We start from the raw sequence: 26578 nt of genomic DNA, 5'->3' as shown, positions 1-26578 counted from the left end.
GGCGGTTGGCGGGGCCGGGCCGCTTCCTGCCGCTGAGGAGGGGCCCGGCGGGGTGGGTTCGGCTCGGCGCGGCTGCTGCGGGACCGCGGCTCGGCGGCGGACCCCCCTGCCCGGCGTGAGTGAGCGGGCAGGGGGGGCGGCTTCCCTGGGCTGCGGGCGGCCGGGGGGGTCCTCCCTTGCCCCTCCGGTGCGGTGCCGGCTCGGGTGCGCTGCCCTGCCCGGCTGCCGCCGGGGCGGTGGGGCAGGGCCGGCAGCGGCGTGTGTCGGGAGGCCGCCGGGGCGCTGGGCCCTCCGCTGCCGGGGCCGGTGGGGTTGCGGCCGCCCTGGGGGAACGCGCCCGGCTCCTCGGCTCAGTCTCCTCCTGCGGGCCGGAGGTCCGCGTCCCTGCCTGCCGCTGGCTGGCGGCGTGGGGTCTTCAGGGGAAGGGGGCGGGAGGGGAGCGGTGCTCGTCCCGCGGGAGGAGCGGCCGCACGCCTCGGGGAGCCTGCTGGTGCCTGCCGGTTCTCCAGGGGCAGGGCCGCCACGTTTTGCTGGGAAAACCGTCGTTTCACCTGGCAGCCGTCCCGGGGAGAACGCGAAATCGAGGACCCCGCACCAAAATTCCGCGCCCCCCCCCCCACCCCCGACTTCTCATGTGGGTTTTAAAGGGATTAAATCTGATGCAACCAGGCGGCTAAGAATAGCGTCCTCCACGTTTCCCAGCGTGTGCGAAGTGCTCGGAAGGGCTTTTTGCAGCGTGTTCCCGCAGGCGGGCAGCGGAGGAGATGCCGCGCTGCGGCGGGGCGTCCCGGGTCCCCCGCGGGTCCGGCTCCCCCAGGGAACCCCCTCGGCGCCGGGGAAAGAGGCTAGGCGGCCGTAGCTCGGCTGTAAATCGCGATGGTGTGCCCTAACCGGGAGGAATTGGCTTTCTCTATTTGCAGGAAAGTATGAACCTGAGTAATTTGCAGGTGTCGGAGGGCAGCAAGGCTGAGCTTGTTCTTCATTAGCTGGCAGACTGCTCCGTTTTGTGTTTTCTGTGATAATGTACCTGGAGAATGTTGCATATCTAGTAAGGTTCTCGTTCACCTAGCCAAATAAAGCGAGAAAGATTTTGTAGTTTAATTTAAATTGTGCCAGAAGTATTTTGTTATTGTTGGATGCAGGGCTCCAATCTGACAATCTCAGTCTTCCAAAAATGATATTATTCTTCCTAAATTTAAGTTTTTCTATTTTAAATGCTACTTCTGTTTATTTTAAGAGTTATTCAGTCTCATTCTGTCATTGCTTCTCCTACAGTTTCGCTGGTTTCCCGTTTCTCACTCCATTTCTGGATGGGAAGAAATCTGTGAATATCAACATAGAAGCAGAACACGTGTCTGTTCTTTTAATACATGATAAAAAGTTAGGCTTACTGATTTAAATAATGACTGAATTGAATTTATTCCTAATTGAGTAGTCATTAAAAATGAAATCGGGATGAGCGATGCCCTTGTAGAAAGGGTTAATCTACATTAGACTTAGAAGTTAGTGGTTGAATATGGAAGGCCTATGCAGTTTGCAATTGTTATTCCTCTCAGAAAATGAATATTTGGAGAGGAAGAATAGTGAGCATCAGGCAGCATCATTAATCTTTGCAGATGTAGTACCATTATTAGCATCCCTCTTACCTCTGGGGCACACAGTTATCTTCAATTTCCAGACACGAGTTTTATCTTATATCAAATTCTGGCTCTGCAGTGTAGCTGTTGAGCAGTGCTGTGGTGTTTATTAGGTGCCAGCCTGCCTTAAATCTGCGGTAAATGTATGAGGGGGCGATACCTCCTGGCTCTGAGCAAGGAGTGAGAGCGAGCACCCTGTTACTTGAGATATTTTTTTCCTTTGGTAGAACAATTTTAAGGATTCAGGGAGGCAGGCGGTTTACTGACTTTATGATATGTGTGTGTTCCATTTGCCTAAAGAATCATTATGCAGCTGTGATGAAATTACTTTTAATGATGATTATATTTTATTCTGCTTTACTCTCTGCAATCCAGACATCGTTAATCTAAGCTGTGAATTTTATAGCTGGATGAGAGCTTGAAGGCGTATTAGTACCTGGATCTGGTCAGCTCTGTTGTCCTAGAGCCAGACCAAAGAGAGGAAAGAAGGTTCTTTTGCTTCAGAGTATAACCCCCCCCTTTTTTTTTTCCCCTCTTTTGGATCAGGTCTTGAAGCATAAGGTGAAGGTTTCTCTTCACGGTGCATGGACGGAAAGCCAATGCGCAGGTAAGACGTGAAAAACAATTGTCCTCTTATCTAAATATGATAAAATATGTGAGTTGGTTTCATAAGTGCCTAGACCATAAAATGTTTGTGTTTGTCTTTTTTTTTTTTTTAAAGGCCTGGCTAGGAGAATTAGAATATAAAGCGTTCATCTTTAGTCTTTACTTAAACATATATAGTTTTCAGTATTTACAAGACCAGATGTCTTTAAATGAATACACTGTTACGAAGACTGTGAAAGACAAGTTATCATAATTCTCCACCCACCCCCCTTGCTTCCCCCATTTACTATTTAAAATCCAGTATTTAATTACTTAGGTATTTAAATTGTGTGAAATAAACTGCCTGGGAATAAATTCAAACTTGATTTCTAAGGGGCATTATTTTTCCCTTAACTAAAGGAGTTTAGTCCTTTTGATGGAGAGAGGTCTTGGGTGAAAAGGAGATTTCCTTTTCTAATTACGGATGCCAGCTGCCTCAGTCCTAATGAGCTGAAGATGCAGCTGAAGTTTAATTCAAGGGAGTTCTTGCTGTGGTTATGTCAGAAATGTTGCCTGTTATATAGAGAAAAAATTGTCACGGTAAATCAGCACGATGGCAGGTTGGTAAACGGGATTGCCTGCTAGTTCTAGTTGCTTTTTGCTCTCCCATGGCAATCCCGTGGCAAAACTTAACAGCAGTTATATTTCTGGATGTGATGCAGGCTGCATGGAAGCAAAGTTTCCTTAAGTTCCACGCCTCTACATGAAGTAAAGAGAACTCATGCAAATTGCTTAGTCTGTCTGCACTTTTTAGGATGTTGAAAGTAGGGAAACTTTTATCATGGATAATTCTGTAAACAGCTGTGTAAGAGAAGGCGAGGCATTTTAACCATAGGTGAATATGTAGAGCATTTCTAGCTACAGCATTTGCAGAACCCATTAGCGTGGGTTCTGTGTTGTGGAAGGAGGTAAGGAATAAATAATCATTTAAACCCTTGAAGAGTGACACTATGTTGTTCAATTAAATGAACCCCTCAAGCGCAACAAAAAGAGACTGTGCCGCTGCTTCAGTTAAGCTAATGAGTAAACCTTGGGACATGATGTGGGCATCATTGGGGCTATCTATTGTTCAATATTTTTGCCAAGATAAGAAGTGTGTTTTAGACAATGAGGAGCTGTATGTGACTTTTACAATGTGTTCCTTTTTCTCCAAGACAGATTAAGTAGCAGACTTGCTCTCTTCTGTCTTAGTCTTCCACAATGGAGACTGTTTAAATCTTAACCAATGTAAAATCACAGCTTTTCAGGTTCTTATGTTCTGTTCCATTTATCAAAAAGGTTTTGCAAAATGACATAAAATTGGTGACTATCTTGGCTTGTGTTCTTGTTTCCTCTCTACTGTCTTCCTAATGGAAAAATTGAGATTCTAAATTTATTTTGTTATGTCTGCCGTTTCCTGCATGTCGCGTTGAGGCAGAGAAATAAAGTGCTGAAGTTCGTATGTCTTTTGTGGGTTTGTGGCTTTGGACTTGCTGTCATGGAAGTTCTGTTGGCCACTTGGACTGGGTAATTGTAGTGGTGGGTGACAGCACTGGGCTGAAGAAGTAGAGGTTTTCTGTTGTGGTGCTGATCCTGGCACTTCAGGCTTTTTTTTTTAATTTTTTTAATTTTACTTGGGTAATGGATGCAGACCAGACCTTTCAGTACCTTTTGTTTTCCCTCCCTCTCTGGCAAGCCAGGGCAGAGCATGGTTTACACATTTGACATATTTAGATGGCTTTACTTTTGAACTAACCTTTCAGCTGACCTCTGTGCCTAGGCGTGTTGTATGGCTGCAGTCTAGCAAGGCTCTATCGTGAGCTGTGGATTTCAGTTCTTGAATATGCTTGCGGGTTTTAAGGGTGTCTGTGTGGATGGTTAAAATTTCTGTTTGTTATTCTACTGCATATCTTAGCAGAAAATGCTAAAAGGTTCCTGATTGGATTTCAGGCTTACAGATCATCTTATGAAGTCCAGCTAAGCAGATGGTGGAGCACTTCCTTTTATCCTTTTACTCAGGGCTCTGCAGCCATTTAGTGCCACATGTGAGGGTCCTGTTAGGTATTGCAAGAAGAAGGGAGTGGGACTTGGTCAGTACTGTGTTAGTAAACATGGTGACTTGGTATCAAATGCATGCAGCATTCAGAGGATGGGAAGTACAATTGGAATGGAAAAGGCCTTGCAGCTATTTCTGTCAAGATTAGAGTAGAGAAAATGCATTGCTGTTCAAACAGGATTTATCTTGCGTTAGAAATGAAGTGATAGTTGGGGCAGGCTATTCTTTCTTGCTGTCAGGCAGCAGCAAGCGAACATTGTTTTGCTGAAGGTAGAAGCAAGGCAGAAGGGACCTCTCCAGTGAAGGGCATAGTCCCGCAGTACCCAAGCAAGGAGGGCAGAGCGGATCTGATGACCAGGGTCAGCCAAGAGTCTGGGGCTCATCAGGCAAGTCCGTAGTGATGAGGGAGGGCTGAGGTCAAGCCAGGAAGTCAGTGCAGTAGATCAGTATCAGTGGGATACATGACCCCATAACCCCAACATAAGAAGGACATGGACCTGTTGGAACGGGTCTGGAGGAGGGCCACGAAGGTGATCCGAGGGCTGGAGCTCCTCTGCTGTGAAGAGAGTTGGGGTTGTTCAGCCTGGAGAAGAGAAGGCTCTGGGGAGACCTTATAGTGGCCTTCCAGTACCTAAAGGGGGCCGATAGGAGAGATGGGGAGGGACTCTTTATGAGGGAGTGTAGCAGTAGGACGAGAGGTAATGGTTTTAAACTGAGAGAGGGGAAATTCAGATTAGGTATTAGGAAGAAATTCTTTCTTGTGAGGGTGGTGGGGCACTGGAACAGGTTGCCCAGAGAAGCTGTGGCTGCCCCATCCCTGGAGGTGTTCAAGGCCAGGCTGGATGGGGCTTTGAGCAGCCTGGTCTGGTGGGAGGTGTCCCTGCCCAGGGCAGGGGGTTGGAACTGCATGATCTTTAAGGTCCCTTCCAACCCAAACCATTCTATGATTCTGTGAACAGGTACAGGTGTATCTTTCCCATAGCTCATGCCAGGCATGGGGGCTTGAGCGGCTCCTAAGCAAAGTGGGGATGCCGTCCTGGTGCTCTCTCACGCAGCTCTTTCCTGGCAGCCCAGTCCCTGGTTACAGCAGCGCTGGAGCACAGGCCGCCAGACCCCCCTGGGGGGAGAAGCTGTTAATCCTGATTGTGCACTTGGGGACCTGCATGCACTTGGGAAATTAGTCATTTGCTTGGACATCTCTCTTGGCCAAAACAAACTGCAAAAGGCTTAGGAAGGTTACGGAGGACTCCAGTAACAACCTCATCTTTCTGCATATGGACATCCTCATTCTTGGTGAAATGGAGTTTTCTGTGTTTGGTCTGTGAAAATGAAACTAAACAGTATAAATAGGGACATACACACCAGATCCTTGCTGTTCTCCTTTTGAATAATGTAAAATAATATTGTAGTCAAGTTTATCTGCTTGTTTTCATAACTCATCCGCATTGAGCGCGATTACCTAAACCTCGCTGTCTAGGTAAGAGAAGAAGTCAGTGGCATTTTTACTAATAATTAGACTTCTAGCTAACTAATTCCTAGGGTATTGATTGCCACAATTAAACATTTCCGTTTACTTAGTTGGCAGTGTTGTGGTGGTCACTTCTGTTGCTGAAGGTTTCACCTTTGGCTGGGCCAAATCAAAGATATTTGTTCTTGCAGTTCTGTAACGAGTATAGGAAATATTTTCTTTGTGTACGCATTAAATTCAAAGCGAGGCATTGACAGAAATCACTACTGGCTTGGTTTGTTTTCTTCATTTGCTACTAAAATCCATTGCTACTGAAATCCCCTAGAGCAATGTGTGTGATTTTTTTGGATTTTGGTTGATGTTTTCAGCCCAAGACTTGTTCTGTTTCACAGGCCTTAGGTCAGCCTGTTGTTTTCTGCTGAACTGTATTAAAGCTTGCTTGTAATCTCATGCTAAAACATATGTTATCTTAAACAAAAAATGCAGGCTACTTTGACTTTAAAGTTAAGGAGCTCTGTGACTATATTGGAGAGTACTTTTCTTAGATATGTATTATTAGATATTTTTTGAACTTTGGAAGAAGGTGCTATAAGCTCTAAGGATGGATGTCTCGTAGATGCCTGTGTTAATGAATAAAGTTTAGGGAACTGGCATAGCTGAATAAAATGGAGGCGAAGCAGCTTATTTATTTAGCTGACTTAGTGTTGCAGACTGCCTCTGTTCCCATTTGTACTTTCCAGCGGCGTGCTACAAAAACTGATCCTTTGTCAGCCCTTTCTTAATCTCATTGTATTTGCTGATTTCCCCAGCCCTGCATTTTGATGGAAGCTAAGCCTAGAATATCTGCGTAGCTGAGTGTGAATCTTTTATCCTTGCATACATACTTCCTCTCCGATCCTCAGCCCTTCTTAATCACCCCGAGTATTCAGGGAGCAGCTCTTAGCTTTGCATGTGTGTGGAGGGAGGCAGCTGGCCTGCCATGTGAGAATCAAATGCTGCCTTCTGTCTTTCACACCTCTAAGCTACTGACTCATCGTTTCGTTCTCTATGCATATATATGCATAATACACACATAATGCAGTTAAATTATTATCCTTGTGGAGACACATGCCATCAGACGGTGTCCTTTTAATTCACGCTACTGTGCCTAGCAGCAACCCACAGTGCTTAACATCAAGCATCTGGATTGATCCAGTATGGAAATTCCCAAGCCCATTGATCACTAGTGTCTGTGTTACCCAGAGAGAAGCTGTGGATGAATCAAGAGTGCTAATTTGATGATTACTCTTTCTCCCGTCCATTCAGTTTTCTTTAATCATTAACCAGCACTTTCTCTCCTGGAGGAAGGAGGCTGGATACAGTGCAGGCACTCGGATAAACGCTGGTGGGAACAATGCAGGACTGCCTCCAGTTCTTACTAACCAGACTCATTTTCTGTTAGTTAAAGATGTGTTCAGCAGAGTCTCCTCTGGGCAGAAAAATCCTGTTCTGTCCTGGCTAGGAAGGACTAGGGCTACTGCCTAAATCTGGCCAACTAATCACGTGGCATAAGGTAATCCTCCCCATTGCTCTGTGTCAGTGAAGACTCTTGGGTGGTGGGATTGCCAAGGTACACCATATTCCTTGTGGCAGTATAGCCTTCACCTAATCTTTTTTTGTAGTTAGAACCTGTGCCAGTCCAAAAAGCTCTTTGAGGTCTGCTTTAGGGCTGATTTTACTGGGAGTCGTCTTTGAGGAAAGCCAACAGGCATAACAAAGGGGCTCTGCTTTCCAAAAGGAGATCCTGTCATGGACATAGACTGCCTCTTGTGAGCTGTAGTTATGTGAAATGGGTTTTTATTTGAAGAATGGTTGTTCTGTGCATAGGTGCTTTGACTGACAGCCTGGTCAAGACAGACTGTCCAAAATTATTACAGTAGCATGTGTCTTAATAAGGCTCTTATTTTTTTTCTTTTTTTCTCCCAGGGGTTGATTTGACATAACTTGAAATCCCTAAGGCACAGTAAAATCCATTTGGCCTGTATAGCAAGAGCTAAACTCCACAGGGGGATTTTTGTCACCACCTTTCTCCATCTCTTGGTAGAGGGATTAAATTACCCTCTGGCCTTTAGCTGCTAAGGACTATGAAAGTAAGCCAATTTGGTAAACCTTTAGCCAAGGTTTCTTGGGGTTTTTGTAGGGGTGCCATTAAACTTAGTTTGTGTATGCTGCTGCGAGAACTGCATTGTTCGTGAGGAACTTGGCAGAGCTTTGAAAATGGTTGTCAAACCCCACAAGGTGAATTTGGGTTGTGAGGGACAAGAGTGGGTGGAGGAGAGCGAGAGGCAGTGTAACAGCAGAAGGGTTTGTCAGAGGTGTCAGAAAAGGAGAACGGTGATGGATATAAAAAAGATGGAGTAGGGATGAAAAAACAAGGCATTTAAGGTGCAGAGGCTGAACAGGAGCAAGCAGCAAAACCCAGAGGGGAGAGCCAGCTGGATCTGTGTAACTAAGATATGAGGAAGAGGTAATGGTCTGAAACATCTGAATATGATGATCAAAAGAGGGGGTGCGGGGGGAATGGGAAAACAGGCTAAGATGCAAGTGAATAATTCGAACTGCTGCAGTGAGACTGGTTTCCCTGTGGTTAGAAAGTGCATTTGACATAATGATGAGAGGAAAATATGTGAGTTATTTTTTTTTTAATTCTTTCCTGCAAGCATGCTGCAAAATACATTGAGCAATGGCGAAGTGAAGTTAGATTTCTTTTTAACTCTTCGTATGAAGAAAGTGAGGTAGTGACAGCTCACAAATGTCAGTACACCAGAGAAGCTGGTAATGCACGAGATGCATTGGGTCTTTCATTATGTCTCCAGCAGCCAGTGCACTCTGGATAATTCATAACCAACAGTATTCTGATATTTTGCTCAGTGTGCTTTAATTGTTCTTAAGTGATGGTTTTTCTTTAAAATGGAAAGAGGCAATAGTTACATATATTTTGTTTATTTTCATAGTAATTGATATGTCACTGGTGCTCATGCACCTTTTAATAATTGTGCATATGATACACGGCAGAAATTCACATAAGCTCGAAACATGCAAAATGGCATGTCAGCTACGTGTGCACTGATGTGCTTATTTAGTCTGGTTGCTGAAAATAGAGTTGGGTTTAATTCTCCTTGTTTAGCGCTGATTTCAGTCATAATGTGATAGTGGAGCCTGGGGTGTAGGCAGACGTCTCTACGAAGTGAGGTATGAGATGTGTCATCTTCGTTCATCCCTGCGGAACTGCAGAAGGGCTCAGGGCAATACTGCATTCCCGTTCTCTTGAGTAAGTAGCCTACATGGTGCAAAACGTGATCTGTCAGCGTTGTCATGCTGCTGTGCAGGGGGGTGTTGCACTTAAGCCATGGTAGAGCTGACATCTGCTCAGGGACGTGAGGGATAAAGGAAAGGTACCAGAAATTTTGTAAAGGACATCAGATAGCTAGAATGTTGCACGCGGAGCTGGGAGTTTTTCCTACTCTGTGCCAGAAACTTGGTTTATATATTCTCAAGTGGTTCCTCATCTCTAAAGTTACTTGACTTTATTTTCTTCCTTTTTTGGTAGGCCAATAGTCATGGATAGATACTTTGATTGTTTTGACTTTTTCCTGATTGGTCTGATAATCCCGATTGCCTTCTGCAGTTTTTAGTCTGCCGTTCTTGGGAAAGATTAACCTTCTTTTGAAACATGTCAGGGAAGGTGGGTTGAGTCAGAAGCCTCCATAATTCAAAAACATCCGAAGAGGTGATGGTTAAATGGATATTCTGTGAACCTGAAAGATACTCGTGGTAGGCTGCAGGCCATTTTATGTTACTGAAGTCTGTGTGACAGTTTAGTGTGTTCAGATATCACAGTGATGAGCGACCTTATAAAAAATGTGGGTAGAAGAACAGAGAAGTATGGTTAAATCATGCAGCTGGAAATCCATCTCCAGCTCTGTGAAAACTCAAGTGACAATGGGCAAGTCAGCTAATCTGCTCTGCTTTGAGTCACTCTCTATGACATGGGGATAATACTTTTCTACCGTACAAGGCTATTATGAGGTTCAGTTAATAAATATGTGTAGTTGGATATTACAGCGGTGTGTCATAGAAAGCATATAAAAATAGGTATAAATATAAGCCTGTTGTAAGTTGGCATTTGTTTACTTCTGGGTACGCTTTGGTTTGAGACAGATTCCTCTTTCACGTGATCACATGCTTGTTTCCACGTTCCACCATGGAGTTATGGGCATTGCTGGTTTTGAGCTCGTAATCGGTGCGAGCGCTAGAGCTTTGGGTGACAGTTGCTGGTAGACTAGTTCATGATGGTCCTGTCTTATGGCTTCCTCCGCTGCAGGTGTACCAGTACTCGACCAGGAGAGACCGGAATGGATGTGACGAGCCGTTGCACACTCGGAGATCCTAACAAGCTGCCAGAAGGGGTGCCGCAACCTGCTCGCATGCCCTACATCTCTGACAAGCACCCTCGACAAACTTTGGAAGTCATCAATCTTCTCCGGAAGCACCGGGAGTTGTGCGATGTGGTGCTAGTAGTCGGTGCGAAGAAGATCTACGCCCACAGGGTGATTCTCTCAGCCTGCAGCCCTTACTTCCGAGCCATGTTCACCGGGGAGCTGGCAGAGAGTCGGCAGACAGAAGTTGTCATCAGAGACATCGATGAAAGAGCCATGGAACTGCTGATTGACTTTGCATACACCTCTCAGATCACTGTGGAAGAGGGAAATGTCCAGACCTTGTTGCCAGCTGCTTGCCTTCTCCAGCTGGCCGAGATCCAGGAGGCCTGCTGCGAGTTCCTTAAGAGACAGTTAGACCCTTCCAATTGCCTGGGCATCCGAGCTTTTGCTGACACTCACTCGTGCCGTGAACTGCTGAGGATTGCTGACAAATTCACACAGCATAACTTCCAGGAGGTAAGAAGGTAGCGTGCTGGAATCGTGGCATAAAAGGTGTGAATGTGTCCTGTGAGAGCTGGGGCAGCTCTCATTTTGTGCTTCTTTCTAAATTCTGCCTTTACATTTGTTGTGTGCCCTAAGAGCGACAGGTGCCAGACACTAGTTGGAGAAGAAAGAGGGAAGAGGTACTTACAGGACTGCGTTGTAGTGATGGTTTATATGTGATCCGCAGCATTTCTTCTCTTAGATTTGTGTGGCGAGTACTACGTGGAAGGCAGGGTCGCAGACATAGTTGGCGTTGGGTACTATATCTGACACGGCTGCATGATGGTGTGATGATCCACTCCCCTTTCAGAAACGTTCTGGGCTCTACGTGATTGAAGGGGAGAGGGGTGTTAAAGTAAGGACAACACATTAATAGAACCAAAAGAAATGATGTTGAGTTTACGGATTGGAGAAGTGAGTGTGTGGGAGCATACAGCTGCCTCAGTGGAGTCTTCAGCTCCCTTGCTGTAGCAGGACTAGGGTTTTGCATCTATTATTCATCAGAATTTATTTGAAAGTAATTAATATGTGTAATTTTGTAGCTGACCTTTATAAACTCAGGTCTCTCTTCCTTTGTTAATCCTGCCTAGATGATATTTTTTGGGGAAAAAAATTTGCCAGCAAATGGTTCAGGGAAGGATCAGCATAATAATGAAGGATTCCATGAGCAAGTCTGAGAAGAGTGGGTCTTTACTTAACTGTTACACCCAGATGCAGAAAGGAGCCCAACACTTTTAAGTGGTGTCTTTCTTGAGCCTTTCTAGGGCAAGGATTTGCCTATGTTTTGAAAGCAGGTACTCTCTAGGAGTGTGTTCAGCATGAATGTCTGTTCCCCTGCTAGAGAGATTAATCTCTTGCCTTTTCCAGAAACTCTGCTTTTCCATCCCTTGGAACAGGTAGCCTGCTGCAGAGAAACCTCCTCTTTCCACCTGCTTCATGGGTAGATCCTTTCCAAAGGGGGTAACTCCAGTATCAACTCCTGATGCTAATGTAGTTTCCTTGGTATGTAAGTGCTGTGATTGATTGCAGCTTGCCAACCCTTTTTTTCCCCGCAGGAAACAGTTTGGAATTGTATTAATTTCAGTCAGGTGGTACTTAAGAAAATTATGAGCAGAAGCAAGCAGAGTTGAACTTGACTGTTAGACACATTGAAGACAATACTTGGTATCTAACTGTAGACACATGACATGAGTTTACTCTAAAAGTTGCAATGAAATACCTCTTTCCTCACCATAAAGACTAGAAAATAGAATTTGCTGTTTGAGATCAGAGATTGTTTTTTGTAGAATTTGGTGATTTCCCAAAAGCCCTGTATTTTATCTGGCCACTTCGTGTGCTCTGTGCTTGCTGTGCACTTCTTTTCTTCTGCCTTTTTTTTTTTTTTTTGGGGAGCAGGATGGTAACCAGATGGTCGTTTATTTTCAGTGCTTGGTCGTTCTACTGGTTAGATCTGTGCGCTTCTTGTTATTACATGAGTAGGGCATGCTTGCAAGCCTCTAAATAACTTTAAGAGCATAACAATTTTGTTTTAAAATGTTTTAGCATTAATGCATGCAGCTGGCTGGTGAGAGCTGCCTGTTCTGGGGTTTTTTTGAAGACAACGTCTTGTGTTCCTTATCCCTGTTAAAGCACCCAAAGGCAGGTTTTGGAAAACACCCTCCTCCTCGATGATGATGCAAATTATAGTTGACTTAACTGAATCATGGCCTTTGGAAAACAATTGGTTAGATTAGAGCACTATTTCTTTGGTCTGGGCAGGTTTTCCTGTCCCTTTCTGTGCCCTGGGAGTTTTGCAGCTCTTCATCCTTAACGTTCACCACTTCTGCTTCCAGTGTTTCTCTGCAGACAATCTTTATGGTGCTGCTTGTTGGGATTGTTTTCTGTTCTGCTGTTGTTTTCCATTTGGAGAGTGGATTGGTAATCCCTGATGGAATCCAGTGATTTGGCTACTTAAGCATCCTCCACTGTGGAGGTTGAGAACTGATAGAAAAATTTGCCTTTCTCTGCAGAGGCTGTATTGTCATTCCTCCAAGCTGGCAAAAAGAAATGCGAGATGGGAATTTCCTGAATAGCAATGTAAAATATTAAGCACTAGGCATCCTGCCAACCCATGCAGTTACTTTGAACGCAGTCTGACTTGCTTCATGTCCTCTGCTGTGCTAACCTCTACTCCTATTAATTTTTATGTGTATTGCTGCATTACATCATTAACTTCTTGGTAAAATGTTTTTCCAAGTTTTCCATTCCCCTCAATTTAATATGTTGCCTAAAACCCCTAGTGAATCTTGTGCGTGTAATGTGAACGGTTCTATTAACAACTCCGCTGTACAAGAACAGCCTTCGTATTTTTTGTTTGGTCTCTGACATCTGTGTGAAGGCAAAAAATATACTTAAGGATGAACAACTTGTACTTTGTATCAACAGACAAAAATTGCACTCCATGTTGGATACTCTGACATTTATTCTATCTGTTTGTAAAAGCAGTCATACCCATGAATACTGTAGAGGAAGTGAAGCCCATCCAATTCTTGTTTAATAGGCAAGTCAGTCAAACAGACCATTAATACTAGCCAGGTAATTATTAGTGTCCTGATAATTAAGCCAAAATAAGGCAAAGCATTTTAAATAATTATTTGTTTTACTGTGTAAACTAACAAGTTGCGTAGTAGTAATAACTTGCTTTGCAGAAGTGCTTCCAGTACTTAAAGTTTTGTGAGGCCATCAATGCAACTGGGTTTTCTGAGGGTGGAGGGGCGAATCTGGATGACCATCCTTAACTCATAAATTTCCAGAGTCTGAGGCTGCGCTTACAAACTGCCAGGGTAAAGTTTAGACATAAGCTAGTCTATGTAGAAGGAAGGGAAACTTGAGGAAAAATGCTGGTAAACATCTTTAATGACCAACACAGTTCTTTTCCTAAGGCTGAAGGAGTGTGTGGGCTAACCTTGCTGCGGCTCTTACTGCCCCTGAAAGCCCACGGGATCCTAGATCAAAGTCTGGTAACTGATCTCGCTGTCTGTTGTGTTCTTTTTAATTATATTTGCTGTTTTCAGTACTTGGCAGTTTTTGTATATTCATTCAGTGCTCTCAATTTCTTCAGGTAGTTAAAAGGACTGCACAGCTGACTGCTGTTGAGATGATAGTATCAAAGAATGTATTTTCCTTTCATTTACACTGCAAATCATAAAATAAGTCTTGGAATCCTAATGTGGTCGCAAACGATAAGGAAAAGCCAATATTCAGTTATTTTCTGTCGCTGAACCTCTCAGATTACAGGCCACAGACTGGGAATGCTTGTAGGGAAGCTGAGCTGGCAATTTTTATCAATCAAACTATTTCTGCAGTTCTCTTTATTTTTGATTCTTGCATCTTTCCCATCTACCTGGTATCAGCGCAGAAGACGTGGTTGTGCGTGAGCTCTGTAACCCCTGAAGGCAGTCGCAGACTGACTCACATGTGCCGTGTGGTGGGAGCAGTTCTCCAGCAGCAGCAAAAGCCTCCTGAGAAACTCAGTCGCTGTCTTGGGCACTGAAGGAATTAACATGTCTGCAGATTGTCGGTGGCTTGAATTTCACAAGAGATCAGTCCTTAGGGCCTTAGGAGGCTCTGCTTCCCTCTTAAGTGCATCTGGACTTGTGCAGACTCCATGTATATATTTTAGAGCAAAGAGGCAGAATCAAATGAGTCGGTCTCCCTCTCCTGAAATGTTTTCTGTTCCAACACAAATCGGCATTCAGGAAGACTTTCCGTGTTCTCTCCAATACCTGTGGTAACTTGTTTCTGAGACTTTTATTTTTGTGCTCTGTGTTGTGTTGGATTTCTTGTGAATAGAGCCTCCTTATTCTGATACCACTTTTCAGTCACTTATCACCTGTGCAACATTTTTATTTCTGCTTTAGATGTTAGACACAGCAAACAAGGAGACTGGTTTTAAAGAAGGCCTTTGTCTTTCCTGAATTTTGAAACTGATCAGTGTGTTCCGTGGTTTAACCCTTTAAAAGTGTCCTACAAAAAGACTTTGTGTAAAATTCCCTTTCGCTTATATCCCCATCTAAAGGTGTCTGTGTTGTGTTGCTAGGGTCTGTGTTTTGCTCTGTGCAGCAAGCCCTTCGTGTGTCTTGATGTCAAAACAGTGATGGGTATTTGGCACTGCTGGATCGGTCTATTAGACTCTAATTCAAGTGGACTGTATCCTCTTTAGAGTTGTGCTGAAGTGCTGGATGACTGTGGTGCTTTGGCTGCTGTCCTTAATTTCTTTTTTTTTTTTTTCCCCCTTTCCATTTAACCAGGTAATGGAGAGTGAGGAGTTCATGCTGCTCCCTGCCAATCAGCTCATAGACATTATATCCAGTGATGAGTTAAATGTTCGCAGCGAAGAGCAGGTGTTCAATGCGGTGATGGCCTGGGTGAAATACAGCATCCAGGAGAGAAGACCCCAGCTGCCACAGGTAATCTGGAGCATAGTAACATTCGAGATCACTTTATCCAGGGGAAGAGTAATGAGGGCTTGATATGGTGGTGCCACAGCAGTGTCACAGTCCTGAATGAATGCAAAGCCCCAGTAATTCTCTCTGACTTCCACCTGTGTTAGGTGTCTTGCACTTTCCCTTCATCTAGGCTGGAAGGTGCAGTGGCTGGAGCCTTCAATAGGGGCTTTGTTGAATTGTTTCCAGGTAGGACTTGCCAAACTTGATCATTCCAGTAGTCTGTCCAGACAAACCTGCCTGCATTGCTTTGAGTGTTGTATAAAAAAACATAGTGGGTAAGAGAAAGCTTGTCTTCATTTGCTGTGTATCTTTAAGCTCTGCTGTTTGATTTACGCCTCAGCCTTCATGATGTTATACTGGAGCTTGTCAGAATGGTTTTGTTGAAATACGATGCTTCATCTAAGCCAAGCCATTTCACAGAGAAGCACTCGTTCTGACAAAGCTGTCAGCCAGAAAGCCTCTGAAGTCTCAGGCTTTCTGATCAAAAGAGGCGAGAGTCTGCCTGCCTCAGTGTTTCTGCTTTGGAAATAGACATTAAATGCAACTCTATTTAGTGGAAAGCTTTTGAAAATTGTTTAAAAAAAAACCCCAAACCAATCAACAAAAAACCCACCTATTCTCAAGGTAGCTCTTAATGCCTTTATAGCCATGTGCCTTTTTAGGTCCCTCTGTCTGTACCTGTTTACGCCTCTAAATTCTAAACTGTTGTGAAAGGCGTGTTACTTGTTATTGTTCAGTTACTGCACAATACCAGTCACATTTAAGAGACCTGAATGGTTTATAAAACTTCTATGCCTGAAACACGTGTTTACTTAGGTATTGACATCTGTAATTTTGTTTTCAGTTGTGATCTTCTTTTCAGCTGTTAATAGATCCAGTGGATTGCCCCTTTTTGAAGACTGATTTTCTGCTGGGTATCTAAATTGATACTGAAAAGGCAAAGGTGCTATAAGATGAGCTGCATTCAGCTAAAATGCCAGAGTTTGGATGAGTGAATGACCATGCAAGTTTGCCAGAGGAATTATTAACTTCTTTATCAAAACTTTTTAGCCACTGTTGTCTTCCATTTGGCTTCTTACATCTTTGTGGGTATATATGGTTTACTATATATGTTCTGTGTTTTAGGTTCTGCAGCATGTGCGTCTACCGCTGCTGAGTCCCAAGTTTCTTGTGGGTACAGTGGGCTCTGATCCGCTTATTAAGAGCGATGAGGAATGCCGGTAAATCTCCTCACTGATTTACAGAATTGGATTTTGTTGCATCTGGGTGCCTCATTTGCATCTATTTTCTAAAACCCTGCTGATTTGTCTGTGGTAAATGGATGATATCTCACAATTTCCTCTTTTGAAACTGGGTGGAGAAGACATGCAAGAAAGTGTGTACTGCTTGCATAATAGTCAATAGTGTGCCCTAGAAGTGTTTTTGTTCTTTCAGGTTTTCAGTGAAATAGTAAACTTTGAGTGCACAGTTTGACTGTTGGTAAAATACCCTTCAGTGTATTGCTTTCCATTTCATGGTTTTTTTTTGTTTGTTTGTTTCTTCTAAGCCTTTCATTATGGCTTACCACTTGCGTGGCATTCGTGACCTCATTAGGACTTAAAAGTAGTTTTTCTATGTCTGCACTTTGATAACTGAATTGGCCTCTGGGATTAGAGTCTGTTATTTCCTACAGTGCTAGTGCAGGGAAACTGTAATTTCCTCCTCTTACAGGATGAGTCTCACTTTTTCTAGTTCTGCAGAGTTCTGTATCATCTGTAAAGCACGCAATCTTTCTTGTGCTTAATGTAAAAAAAAGTTCAGGGGGTAGGCTAAACTTCTCTTCCTGAATTCATAGTGGGGGAATTCCACATTTGTAGAGGGAAGGAGGACTTTTTTTTTTCTTTTTTGTTTTATTCAAGGGTTTGGAATATTAGGATTAGTCCAGGTGGCAAGTCATGAATGGATGGACAGTGTGAGCTGGCCAGAGCTGATGGAGAAAATATTCATCCGAAGGGTACTATCTCCATCTATTGGTGATGTGTGTGTATTATGTATTTGTGTGCTTTTCAACTCCTGTTTTGTTCCTAGGCAAAACAACTCGTTGTTAAGTTTTAGCTTGAGGCAGTCTGGGTTATTCTTTTCTGCGTGGTAAGCCTGACAAATCTCTTGTCACAGTTTGGTTTTTTTTATCAGTCTTTTATAGGAAGCGACATCTATTATTAACTCTGGACAAATATTGATACTGGTCTACTGCTGTCACTGTGTAAATGACTTGTAAACAGCTGATGAGTATTTAGGTGACAGTGTACGTTTTAACTAGAGCTATTCATGCACTTAAGTGATTTGTGAATACCTGAAGTGCATGACTAGTGCTGGCGGCTCTTGCCATTGGTTTTGATTCATACCTTCTGAGACTGGCATCAGATGAATTTCTGGCACTAATATTTTCCTATCATGCACAGGGATCTAGTGGATGAAGCTAAAAACTATCTGTTGTTGCCCCAAGAGAGGCCACTGATGCAAGGACCAAGAACTAGACCGCGCAAACCCATCCGCTGTGGAGAAGTGCTCTTTGCAGGTATGTATAGCTCCTGCTGGCTTAGGTCGGGAGATTCAAGTCTGGGTTTTCTGGTGATAGTGTTTCCGTAAGGCCAGTCTTTACAACATATTTCTGAAGTGACCTGTGCATTAATATCTGGAGATGAGATAACTTGCACTTTCTTGTGTGATTTCTTTGGTGCTATGAATGCCACAGTACTTCCAAACTAATCCTCTTGAAAATCACATTCTGTCCTCTAATTATAATCCTCAGAATGAGTAACTCGGAGATGGGGCTACTGGGTTAAAGCTGATGAAGTCCAGAGGGATTATTTGTACCAGGCACACACACAGTATGCGAGCTCAGTGCGTTCTTATGATGCTATTTCTTGTGTTTGGTTCCTACAGTGGGCGGCTGGTGTAGCGGGGATGCGATTTCCAGTGTTGAGCGCTATGACCCTCAAACCAATGAGTGGCGGATGGTGGCTTCCATGAGCAAAAGGCGCTGTGGTGTTGGAGTCAGCGTTCTGGATGACCTCCTCTATGCCGTGGGAGGCCATGACGGTTCCTCTTATCTTAACAGTGTAGAAAGGTAGGTCTCCATAAGGCCAATGTGCAAAATGTTGACTCAGAATGTTTAAATCTGGGTGCAGCCTCTTAAAAAATTAGTTCATTTTGCCAGCTACGTTCTTGTTCTGCTGAAATCGTGAAATTTATATTACGTTTTATCTACACTTCCTCCTCTCTTGCGTAGCCTTCAATATCGTATTGGTTTACTGCTGAACTAGGACTTCATGCATAATGGCTCGTGTCATGTTATCCCCAGCTTAATGAGACAAGGTGTAGCCTTCTGTATAAGGAAGGCATATGTAAAAGATGGGTCTGGGTATAATTGATGGGAGAAGTGATGATCCTGGTTAACCTTATTTGTAATTGCTGTTTGTTTTTAGCATTGTTGGGGAAGGTGAGGTTACAGTAAGCATTTCTTAGATGTTGAGGGAAAGATCCTAGAATTTTATTGTGGAGTGGTAATTGGAGAATTCAGGAACCTTGCAATCACTTATACAGAAGAAGGAAAATAGGTCAGTTTTAGACCTGTGAAAGACAGAAGTCAAACAAGCTTTGTCAAGCTTCCTGTTTCTGGGAGCTGCATATGGCAGTCCCCATGTCTAAAAGCCACATCACTCAAGCACTCCTAGTACTCTAAATCTTGGCCCTGTAACAAATCCAACGAGCTATACAAGTGTCTCCTTTCTCCTCGAGCCTCCCCTTCTTCCTACATATCTCCTTGCATATTCCCAGCTTCCCAAATCGTGACCCTAGTCTTACATCTCCCATGTCCTGTGCTTTTCTGCTATGCACCGTGTTTTTTGGTCTCTGGATTCCCAAGTCCATCTGGTTCCTTCATCTTTTATCTCAAAGTGCGGGTCCCAGTGCTGCCCAAGTTCTTGTGTGAGCTGCAGAGAACATACAGCAGAATAACTCTGCTGTTCTTTGCATAGATGCAAGTTGCCGCATGTCAGCCAGTCCCTGGTAACCTGCTGTCTTACGAACCTGAACCTTTGATCTTCAGTTTGAATCATCTCAATCTGCAGTTTGAACATCCCTGGAATAACACGTATTGGGTGCATTATATCACTTCAGGGGTTTTATCCAACTTTGAAATAGCTGTGTTGCAGTTTAAGCTCAAGCTAGGCAAGTTTCACTGCCTTAGTAGTTCCCAAGCATGGGAGAGTCTGAAGCATAGCTAGACGAGTAATTTGTGCTGTTTGGTGTGTGTTTTTTTTTTTTTTTTTTCCTAGGTATGATCCAAAGACCAATCAGTGGAGCAGTGATGTGGCCCCCACCAGCACCTGCAGGACGAGTGTTGGAGTAGCAGTTCTTGGGGGCTACCTCTATGCTGTGGGTGGTCAGGATGGTGTCTCTTGCCTCAACATTGTGGAAAGGTACTTCTTAATTGGGGGGGGAAGTAAAAAAAAAAAAAAAAAAAAAGTGGGGCACAGGGAGAAGAGGGTCGTTTAGAAGGCGCAGTTGATGCGGACGAGCTGGAGACGAGGTAAGTACTGTACAAATCTTACGGGGATTTCTGTTTGGAGAGGATAAGGTCAGTCTTCCTGCCCCTTTGTGAAGATGTCAACACTTCACTAAGCTTCGGTGTTTGTTCTTTTGCCAGGTATGATCCCAAAGAAAACAAATGGACTCGAGTGGCTTCCATGAGCACCAGGCGCCTGGGAGTTGCAGTGGCTGTGCTAGGGGGCTTCCTCTATGCTGTGGGAGGCTCTGATGGGACTTCTCCTCTCAATACTGGTATGCCTTTTGCTCTCCCTTATTGCAGTCATCACTTGTCACGGTCTTGTTTGTCGTTAGTGTCCTCAGATTGCTATTGAATATTTTAGACGTCAGTTTGCAGTGTTATTTCTTCTTTAAATATGATTTTTGTCATACAGTAATTCACTCCCCAGGCTTGTGAGCTTATTACCTGGTTGTGTGTCATTTTTTTTCTTTCTCGATGCTGCATTTGGCAGCGTGTCCTGAATACAGTACTTCGATCATTTGCATAGCAGTTGCAAGCACATCTTTTTTCCTGCAGTAGCCCCTTTTCTGCTGTAGGAAGGAAGGTGCGAAGGGTAAAACTACTGCAAGATGATAATGCAGGTCAGTTTGTAGCATTGCCAGCTCCCTCTTGAGTGAAGATGCTGAATGTGATTGACTGCGTAGGGCTGGAGACAGGAGAGATACCAGCAAGCATTCTATAGAAGAAAAGTGTTAGAGTGAGAGATAACAAACTGGTTCTTCGTATTTTTTTATGTGTGAAAATTGTAGCCTCTTTACAGCTTGAGCAATACTTTGGATGCAGGTTTAAAGGTGGTAAGCCCCGCTGGCTGCCAACGCTGTTGTCCAAAGATGTGTCATTTTCCTCTGCAGTGGAACGCTACAATCCCCAGGAGAACCGCTGGCACACAATCGCACCCATGGGGACGAGGAGGAAGCACCTGGGCTGTGCAGTGTACCAAGACATGATATATGCTGTAGGCGGCAGAGATGATACGACAGAGCTCAGTAGTGCTGAGAGATACAACCCTCGAACCAACCAGTGGTCTCCTGTTGTGGCCATGACATCCCGCCGGAGTGGAGTGAGTTTGGCTTGGTTTGCTTGTCTCTGCTGTACATAATCAGGTGTATACATAAACACATACAAATCTCTTGTGAGGTTTTTCTCTTGCTTCCTCTGTACCTTCATGTCTCTTCTGTGAGGGGAAAGCTTTGCAAAAAGTCAAAGCTCTTTAGCAAGACCAGAGAATGAAGTGGTGGTTGTGTCCTGCCACAGACAACTGTGTAATGTGCCTGAGGATGGGGAAATGGAGTCATTTGACAGTCTCTTTAATAGTTTTGGTCCCTTATATGGAGTCAGCTACTTAGGCCTGAAACAGAGGAGGAGTTTAGGTTTTTAATTGGTGAAGTAGCTGTACTTGGTATGAGATACTGTTAGAGAACAATATCAAAATTAGTACCTGAGTCTCATCTTGTAGTCCACTTTGGATGAATTAGGAGGTGAACATACCTACTTGCCCAAAAGAAAGAGCTGGGAAATGGGACGAGTATGTGTTTAGATACAAACATCCAGCCAAGTCTTTTCACTGCCTTGAGATGTGTGTGGGAACAGGGTTTCTGAGCTTTCACTTAATACGTCGCCTCTCTTCACCGAGTCCTGTGAGTATGGGGAGTGACAGCATGTTCTCATCAACTGCTAATCTTCCTGCTTTCTGTAGACGTGTGAGCAAAAGATTAACATACTGTTTTAAGTAGTCATCGTGCTTGGGCAGATGCAAATGTTATGAATGTTTATCATTGGATACCGGATTATATAGTAAAGAGTGGATTAATTCTGTCTGTATGTCAGTATTTCAGTGTCTGGTGAGGCAAGTATGAATGATAATTTGAGGAACTACTGGTTTTGGAGACAGAGGATACATATTTATTTCCGTCCTCAAAGCATACAGTACACTATCCAACACTTTACTTCTTAGTTACCAATTAGGCGTTGACTTTTCATGAGCTGCTTCTTTCTTTGCTTTCTGTAGAAACTGCTAAACAGATGCATCTGTATCTGCAGCCCTCCTGAGTTCTTCCTCACTTCCTCAAAGCCAAAACAAGGACCATTTGACATTGTGTTCTCAGCGTCTTTTCTCTGTTATGCCATGAGATGTTTTCACTGGAAGTGATCTTCCTAAACCACAGAACTGTTTGACACTTCAGTGATTTTGTGTTTCAGCAGAAAGACAAAATAGAAAGGCTGGAGGCCAAGGTGCTTAGAGATGGTCCAAGCTCCAGCCTGGAGGACCAGGCCAGAGGCTCACATATGGTTCTCCTAGTTTAAGCAAGCGTTCCGGGCTGTAGGCTGGTAGCTATTCTGATGCGTGTGTGTCATACTTGGTCAAGAATTTTAGTCCAAAACATAGTGAGTTTTGTCTGATAGAAGCTTAGGTTCTCATGTGTCTATTATCACGCAAGCAGTTCTAGTTGTTGTAGCTGGTAATAAGGTGAATCTTCTGCTTTTTCTTTGACAGTGTCTATTTTGAGATATATGTTTAACTTTTAATGTCTTGCTATTTTGTGTGTCCTTTTTTTCCCCCAAAAAACCCTCTGTTGCAGACTTGCCTTTCACCAAACATGGTTATTAAATCCTTTTATTAATGTTTTCATTTTAATCCTTCTTTTCAGGGAATCCCAGCTAATAGCTATCTGTGGTGGTTTTTGCAGGTTGGCCTCGCAGTGGTGAACGGACAGCTGATGGCAGTGGGGGGTTTTGATGGCACAACGTACTTGAAGACCATTGAGGTGTTTGATCCGGATGCTAACACGTGGAGGTAACTGTTAAGTCTGTGAAGCAATCAAATAGTGAGCTCCTGCTGGAGCTGCTGTCACCCAACTGGAGCTGTACCAGCCAAATTAGAAATGTGATGAACACCATGGTGTGGTAACCAGCGTAACATTCGCACTGTGGATTGTTGGTTTTCACGAAAGCCTAAGAAAGAGAATCGCATTTTGAAAAATATCCCAGTATTCCCATGTCTGTGACTATGGCAGTTGAGAAACATTTTCTTGCGGATGTCTGCCATTGACTTGATTTTAAGTAAAATACAAGTTTTCCATAGTTTTCCCATCGTGAGTATCACAACAGATTTAATCAACACTTCATAAATAAAACCTCACTGCATTTTTTGCAGGTAGGAAAATGGTGTATAGATAGGTTACTGAGACACGGGGAAAATAAATGATTTAACAGGCTTTTTGGGTAGCAAGCAAAAGGTCATACCAAAACCTGGTTTGTTTTTAAGTGCTGCTTTTGAACATAACAAAAATGGACCACTCCGAGAGACATATGCCCCTTCTGTTTATTTTGGGCAGTCTCTCCTGCTTCCCAATAAAACTAAGCTTGCCCTTAGCAGAAGGAGCTCACAGCCATGATGTGGAATTCGGCCTACTCGTTTTTTGGTTTCAAGCTGAGGCTCTGATATCCAAATCCTTTTGGAGGAGCTGAAACAGAACACATCAAGCATATGATGTTCTTCCCCTTTAAATCTGCAGGACAGCAATTAGAAGAATTTAATCTGAGAGAAATAATATGAAATTGCTGATCAAAACCATGTACTGAGCAGAAAGGCTATTTTTTCTTTTCTAGTCATAACTACACTTGAAAGCAATTGCTTGTGTCTTTATTCCCAAATCTAATTAGTATTGCATTTCAAGCTCCTATCTGTATTCTTGCTGCTTTAGTAATCTGGCAGGGGTGGGGAATAGGAAGAAATTAATGTCCTTATTCCTTCCAGCCTAGTAATACTAGGAGATTAACCCTTTCCCTATGGGATAAGCTGTCATCAGAAGCAGTGGAGGAACTTGCCCTTGTGTGTTGAGTTATGGACAACACCTTTGGAACTGCAGAGAAAACCAGTTGAGTAGAGAGTAATATGTACTTCATATTCCTTAGCTGAATGTTTTCAGCTACTTTCAGTGACAGTAACAGTAATAAGATCTCTAGAGTTGGGTGTTACTGCCTGGACTAGCATTCACAGAACTTTAGGAGGTTATTCAAGGTATTAGCTTCTGGGTTTTTCCTCCCACTGCATTCAATATAGCTGATCAGCGTCTGTGGCCTTCTCTTTCTTTTGTTTGCTGAGCTTCTTGCTCTATGAAGGATATTTTTTATTTGTGTAGCCTGACCAAGGAATGCTTCCAATGCAATTCAGGATTAACAAATGGCATTGGTAGGAGTTGTTTGGAGGACTTGCTTCTCCTCTTTCTGCCAGCAGACTTCAGTGGCACAGAGGGGAATATGCAGCTGACGTGAATAGGATGCTGGAGTCTATAGGGATCAGATTTCCATATGAAATGCAGGCACCATTTCAGTAACGTATTTTGGAGAAACAGATGGTGCTTGGGATGTGTTACATCTTTGTTACATCAGCTGAATTTAGGGTATTAGAAATATAAAAGAAATTAGTTGAATTGTAAGTAGCAAACCTATCCTTGCTCTTGTGTTACCCAAAATGTAGCCCAAGGTCAGCTACAGCCTGCAAAGTTCTTTTTTATCTTGCGTATTACCAGACGAGGAGAAAGCAAGTGATTACTCGAGTAGTGGAAAACTGCGGTGTCAAAACGAGAAGCACTTTCTATTTTGAGAGAGAAAGGCATGATCAAATGCAGCTGTTTTTCTTGGAAGTCTATAAAACGACTGCTACCCAACTGACTTGTCATGGTCTGCTTTAACCAGAAGTTAACGATGGTGTAATTGTGCTTACAAAGGCTGGTTCAGTCTTTCCCGCGGTAGCTCCCTGCAGGGGCTGAACCAGTGTGACCACTGAAACCTTGTCTTTGCAGGTTGTATGGTGGGATGAACTACCGGCGGCTGGGAGGAGGAGTAGGTGTTATCAAAATGACACACTGTGAATCCCATATATGGTAAGCATCAAGAGGGAGGGAGACCCCTTGGTTCTCATTCCTAGAAAAACTGAAGAGACTTGTTGACACTGGACCTCCTTGCAGCTCTAGTATGCACGGTCTAGATCCAATGTAACTCTTTGCCGGTGACTCTTTCTATGGAATTACAAAAATGACTTCTGTGAGAGTTTGCCCAATGGGAGACCACGTTGTCAGACTCCAGGGAACCACTGGACAAAAGTATAAGTGTTGCTTATGTCGGTATTTTTTCTAAATAGTCTACACTTTTGAATAAACCAAACTGTAAAAGTTATTGTAGCGTAAACAATGCTGACGTAGAGACCACGTGCTGATACTGGGAGTCTGGCAAGGAGGCGGGTTTCCTGCTTTCCCTCCTGCTGTGAGCAGTGGATGTGGCAGCTGTGTGGTGGGTGAAAGAGGAAAGTGATACAGAAAACATTGCTTTTGCCTTATTTACAGAGAGCTTCAAAAAAGTACTTGACCTGCAAGGTGCCACCTTTGCACAGAAGCTTTTCTGTGCACAGAGTATATTTATTTTTTCATTTAATTTGTATCATGTATTTTCTTTGTATCGCTCACAGCGATGATTCCAGCTTTTTATATTACATATATATGTGTGCGCATATATATATGTATTTTATATATATATGTATATGTGCATGTGCAATTTGAGTTTTGACAAGCTGGTGGGTAGGGCAGGGCTATGTCCTGCCAGCTATTGTGGTTCCAACCCTTGTGGTATGTTTTAGGGTCTCTTAGAGTACAGGAGAGCTATGAGGATGGGTGCCCTGACTATCTTTTCAGTCTTGCTGGAGGCAAGAAGTAGAACTGGAACTCTCATCTATCGACTGAATCAGTGAAGTGCCCAAAAAAGAGTGAGAGTGAAAAGGATTTCAAATGATGCCTTTTTACTGTACAGTGTATGGTACAAAAGTTCAGTTTTTTGTCTCTCCCCTCCCCTGTATATGAACCTAGAAACAACTAGTTGTTGCTTACATATAAAAACCTTTTTCTCACGTCGCCTGCTAGATATCGGTTCTTGTCTGAAGCTGGGATGCAGGTATTGTCTGTTGATTCTGACTAGCCTAGATCAACACTCACTTCTCAGGTTCTTGCTGGAACGCCAGACCCACAGTCAGCTCCTGCTGAAAAAAGCTTAGACCAGCATCATCTTAGCTGCCCTCCTGCCTCTTGTCTGTGTCTTTAGAATTCCTGTTGTGAAACATTGACCATGATGAGATGGTATCCTCCCTTTTAGTGATTTTTATGTACTTTGCCTGTGTGTGTTTAGAGCAGGGAAAGGTATGAGGCTCATTAAAGAGTTTGAAGGGGAGGGACTATTTGCTGGCACTGGGAGTAACTGTCATGTTTTGGTGACTGCAGAGGTACCCAGGGGCGGGGGGAGAGGAAGGAGGAACTTTAGACTCAAAGGTTCTGATATGTTTGTACTGTAATTTCTATCTAGTATGAAAGAATGACATTTTGCACCTGATATAACTTTGGACCTTACCAAATCTGACTTTTAAAACAGTAAGAGGACTGTAAATTCTTGGGATGAAAAAGGCAGTGCTGATATCTTAAGTTCTTTAACTTCATAGTTTCATTCATGTAACTCAGATTTTAATGTGCTTGAATATAGTAAAAATTACACTACAGTAATAAATGGGTCATTAAAACTTTTTTTAAAAGCCCCTTTTCCCCTAAAGGTCGGTATTCTTGTGTTTACATATGAAGATCATTTGCACCTTTACAAGGAAAACAAGTATTCTGTAAACAAATGTTTACATGTATCATTTATGCTTTTTTCTAGCATGAGTAACTTGTATAAATAGTGCTATCTTAATAAATTTCTTCTACGCTGTTCT

The 26578-nt window shown here is 43.4% G+C and overlaps 1 protein-coding gene across 4 annotated transcripts; it reads left to right on the top strand.

Annotated features, from left to right (window-relative positions):
- Positions 1-26576, top strand: KLHL20 (kelch like family member 20). Of its 4 annotated transcripts, none has more exons than XM_074599563.1 (13): positions 1-115; positions 2184-2244; positions 10149-10722; positions 15039-15197; positions 16362-16456; positions 17678-17793; positions 18162-18345; positions 19556-19699; positions 19927-20060; positions 20679-20887; positions 22515-22621; positions 24633-24713; positions 24798-25004. In XM_074599563.1, exons 2-13 carry the CDS (start codon positions 2222-2224, stop codon positions 24826-24828), a joined length of 1857 nt encoding a protein of 618 aa, XP_074455664.1. In that variant the 5' UTR covers positions 1-115; positions 2184-2221; the 3' UTR covers positions 24829-25004. The 4 variants fall into 4 exon arrangements, with proteins under 4 accessions (XP_074455664.1, XP_074455666.1, XP_074455667.1 ...); XM_074599565.1 differs by lacking the exon at positions 24798-25004 and adding an exon at positions 25463-26576 and having other exon boundaries at positions 2-115; XM_074599566.1 differs by having other exon boundaries at positions 5-115; positions 24633-24859.
- Positions 26577-26578: the final 2 nt, after the last annotated feature.

This window comes from Larus michahellis, chromosome 8 (genome assembly GCF_964199755.1).
Source record: "Larus michahellis chromosome 8, bLarMic1.1, whole genome shotgun sequence".
In the NCBI taxonomy this organism is placed as follows: Eukaryota; Metazoa; Chordata; class Aves; order Charadriiformes; family Laridae; genus Larus; species Larus michahellis.
The sequence above is the reverse complement of the archived record's forward strand: the minus strand, read 5'-3'. Positions and strand labels throughout refer to the sequence as shown.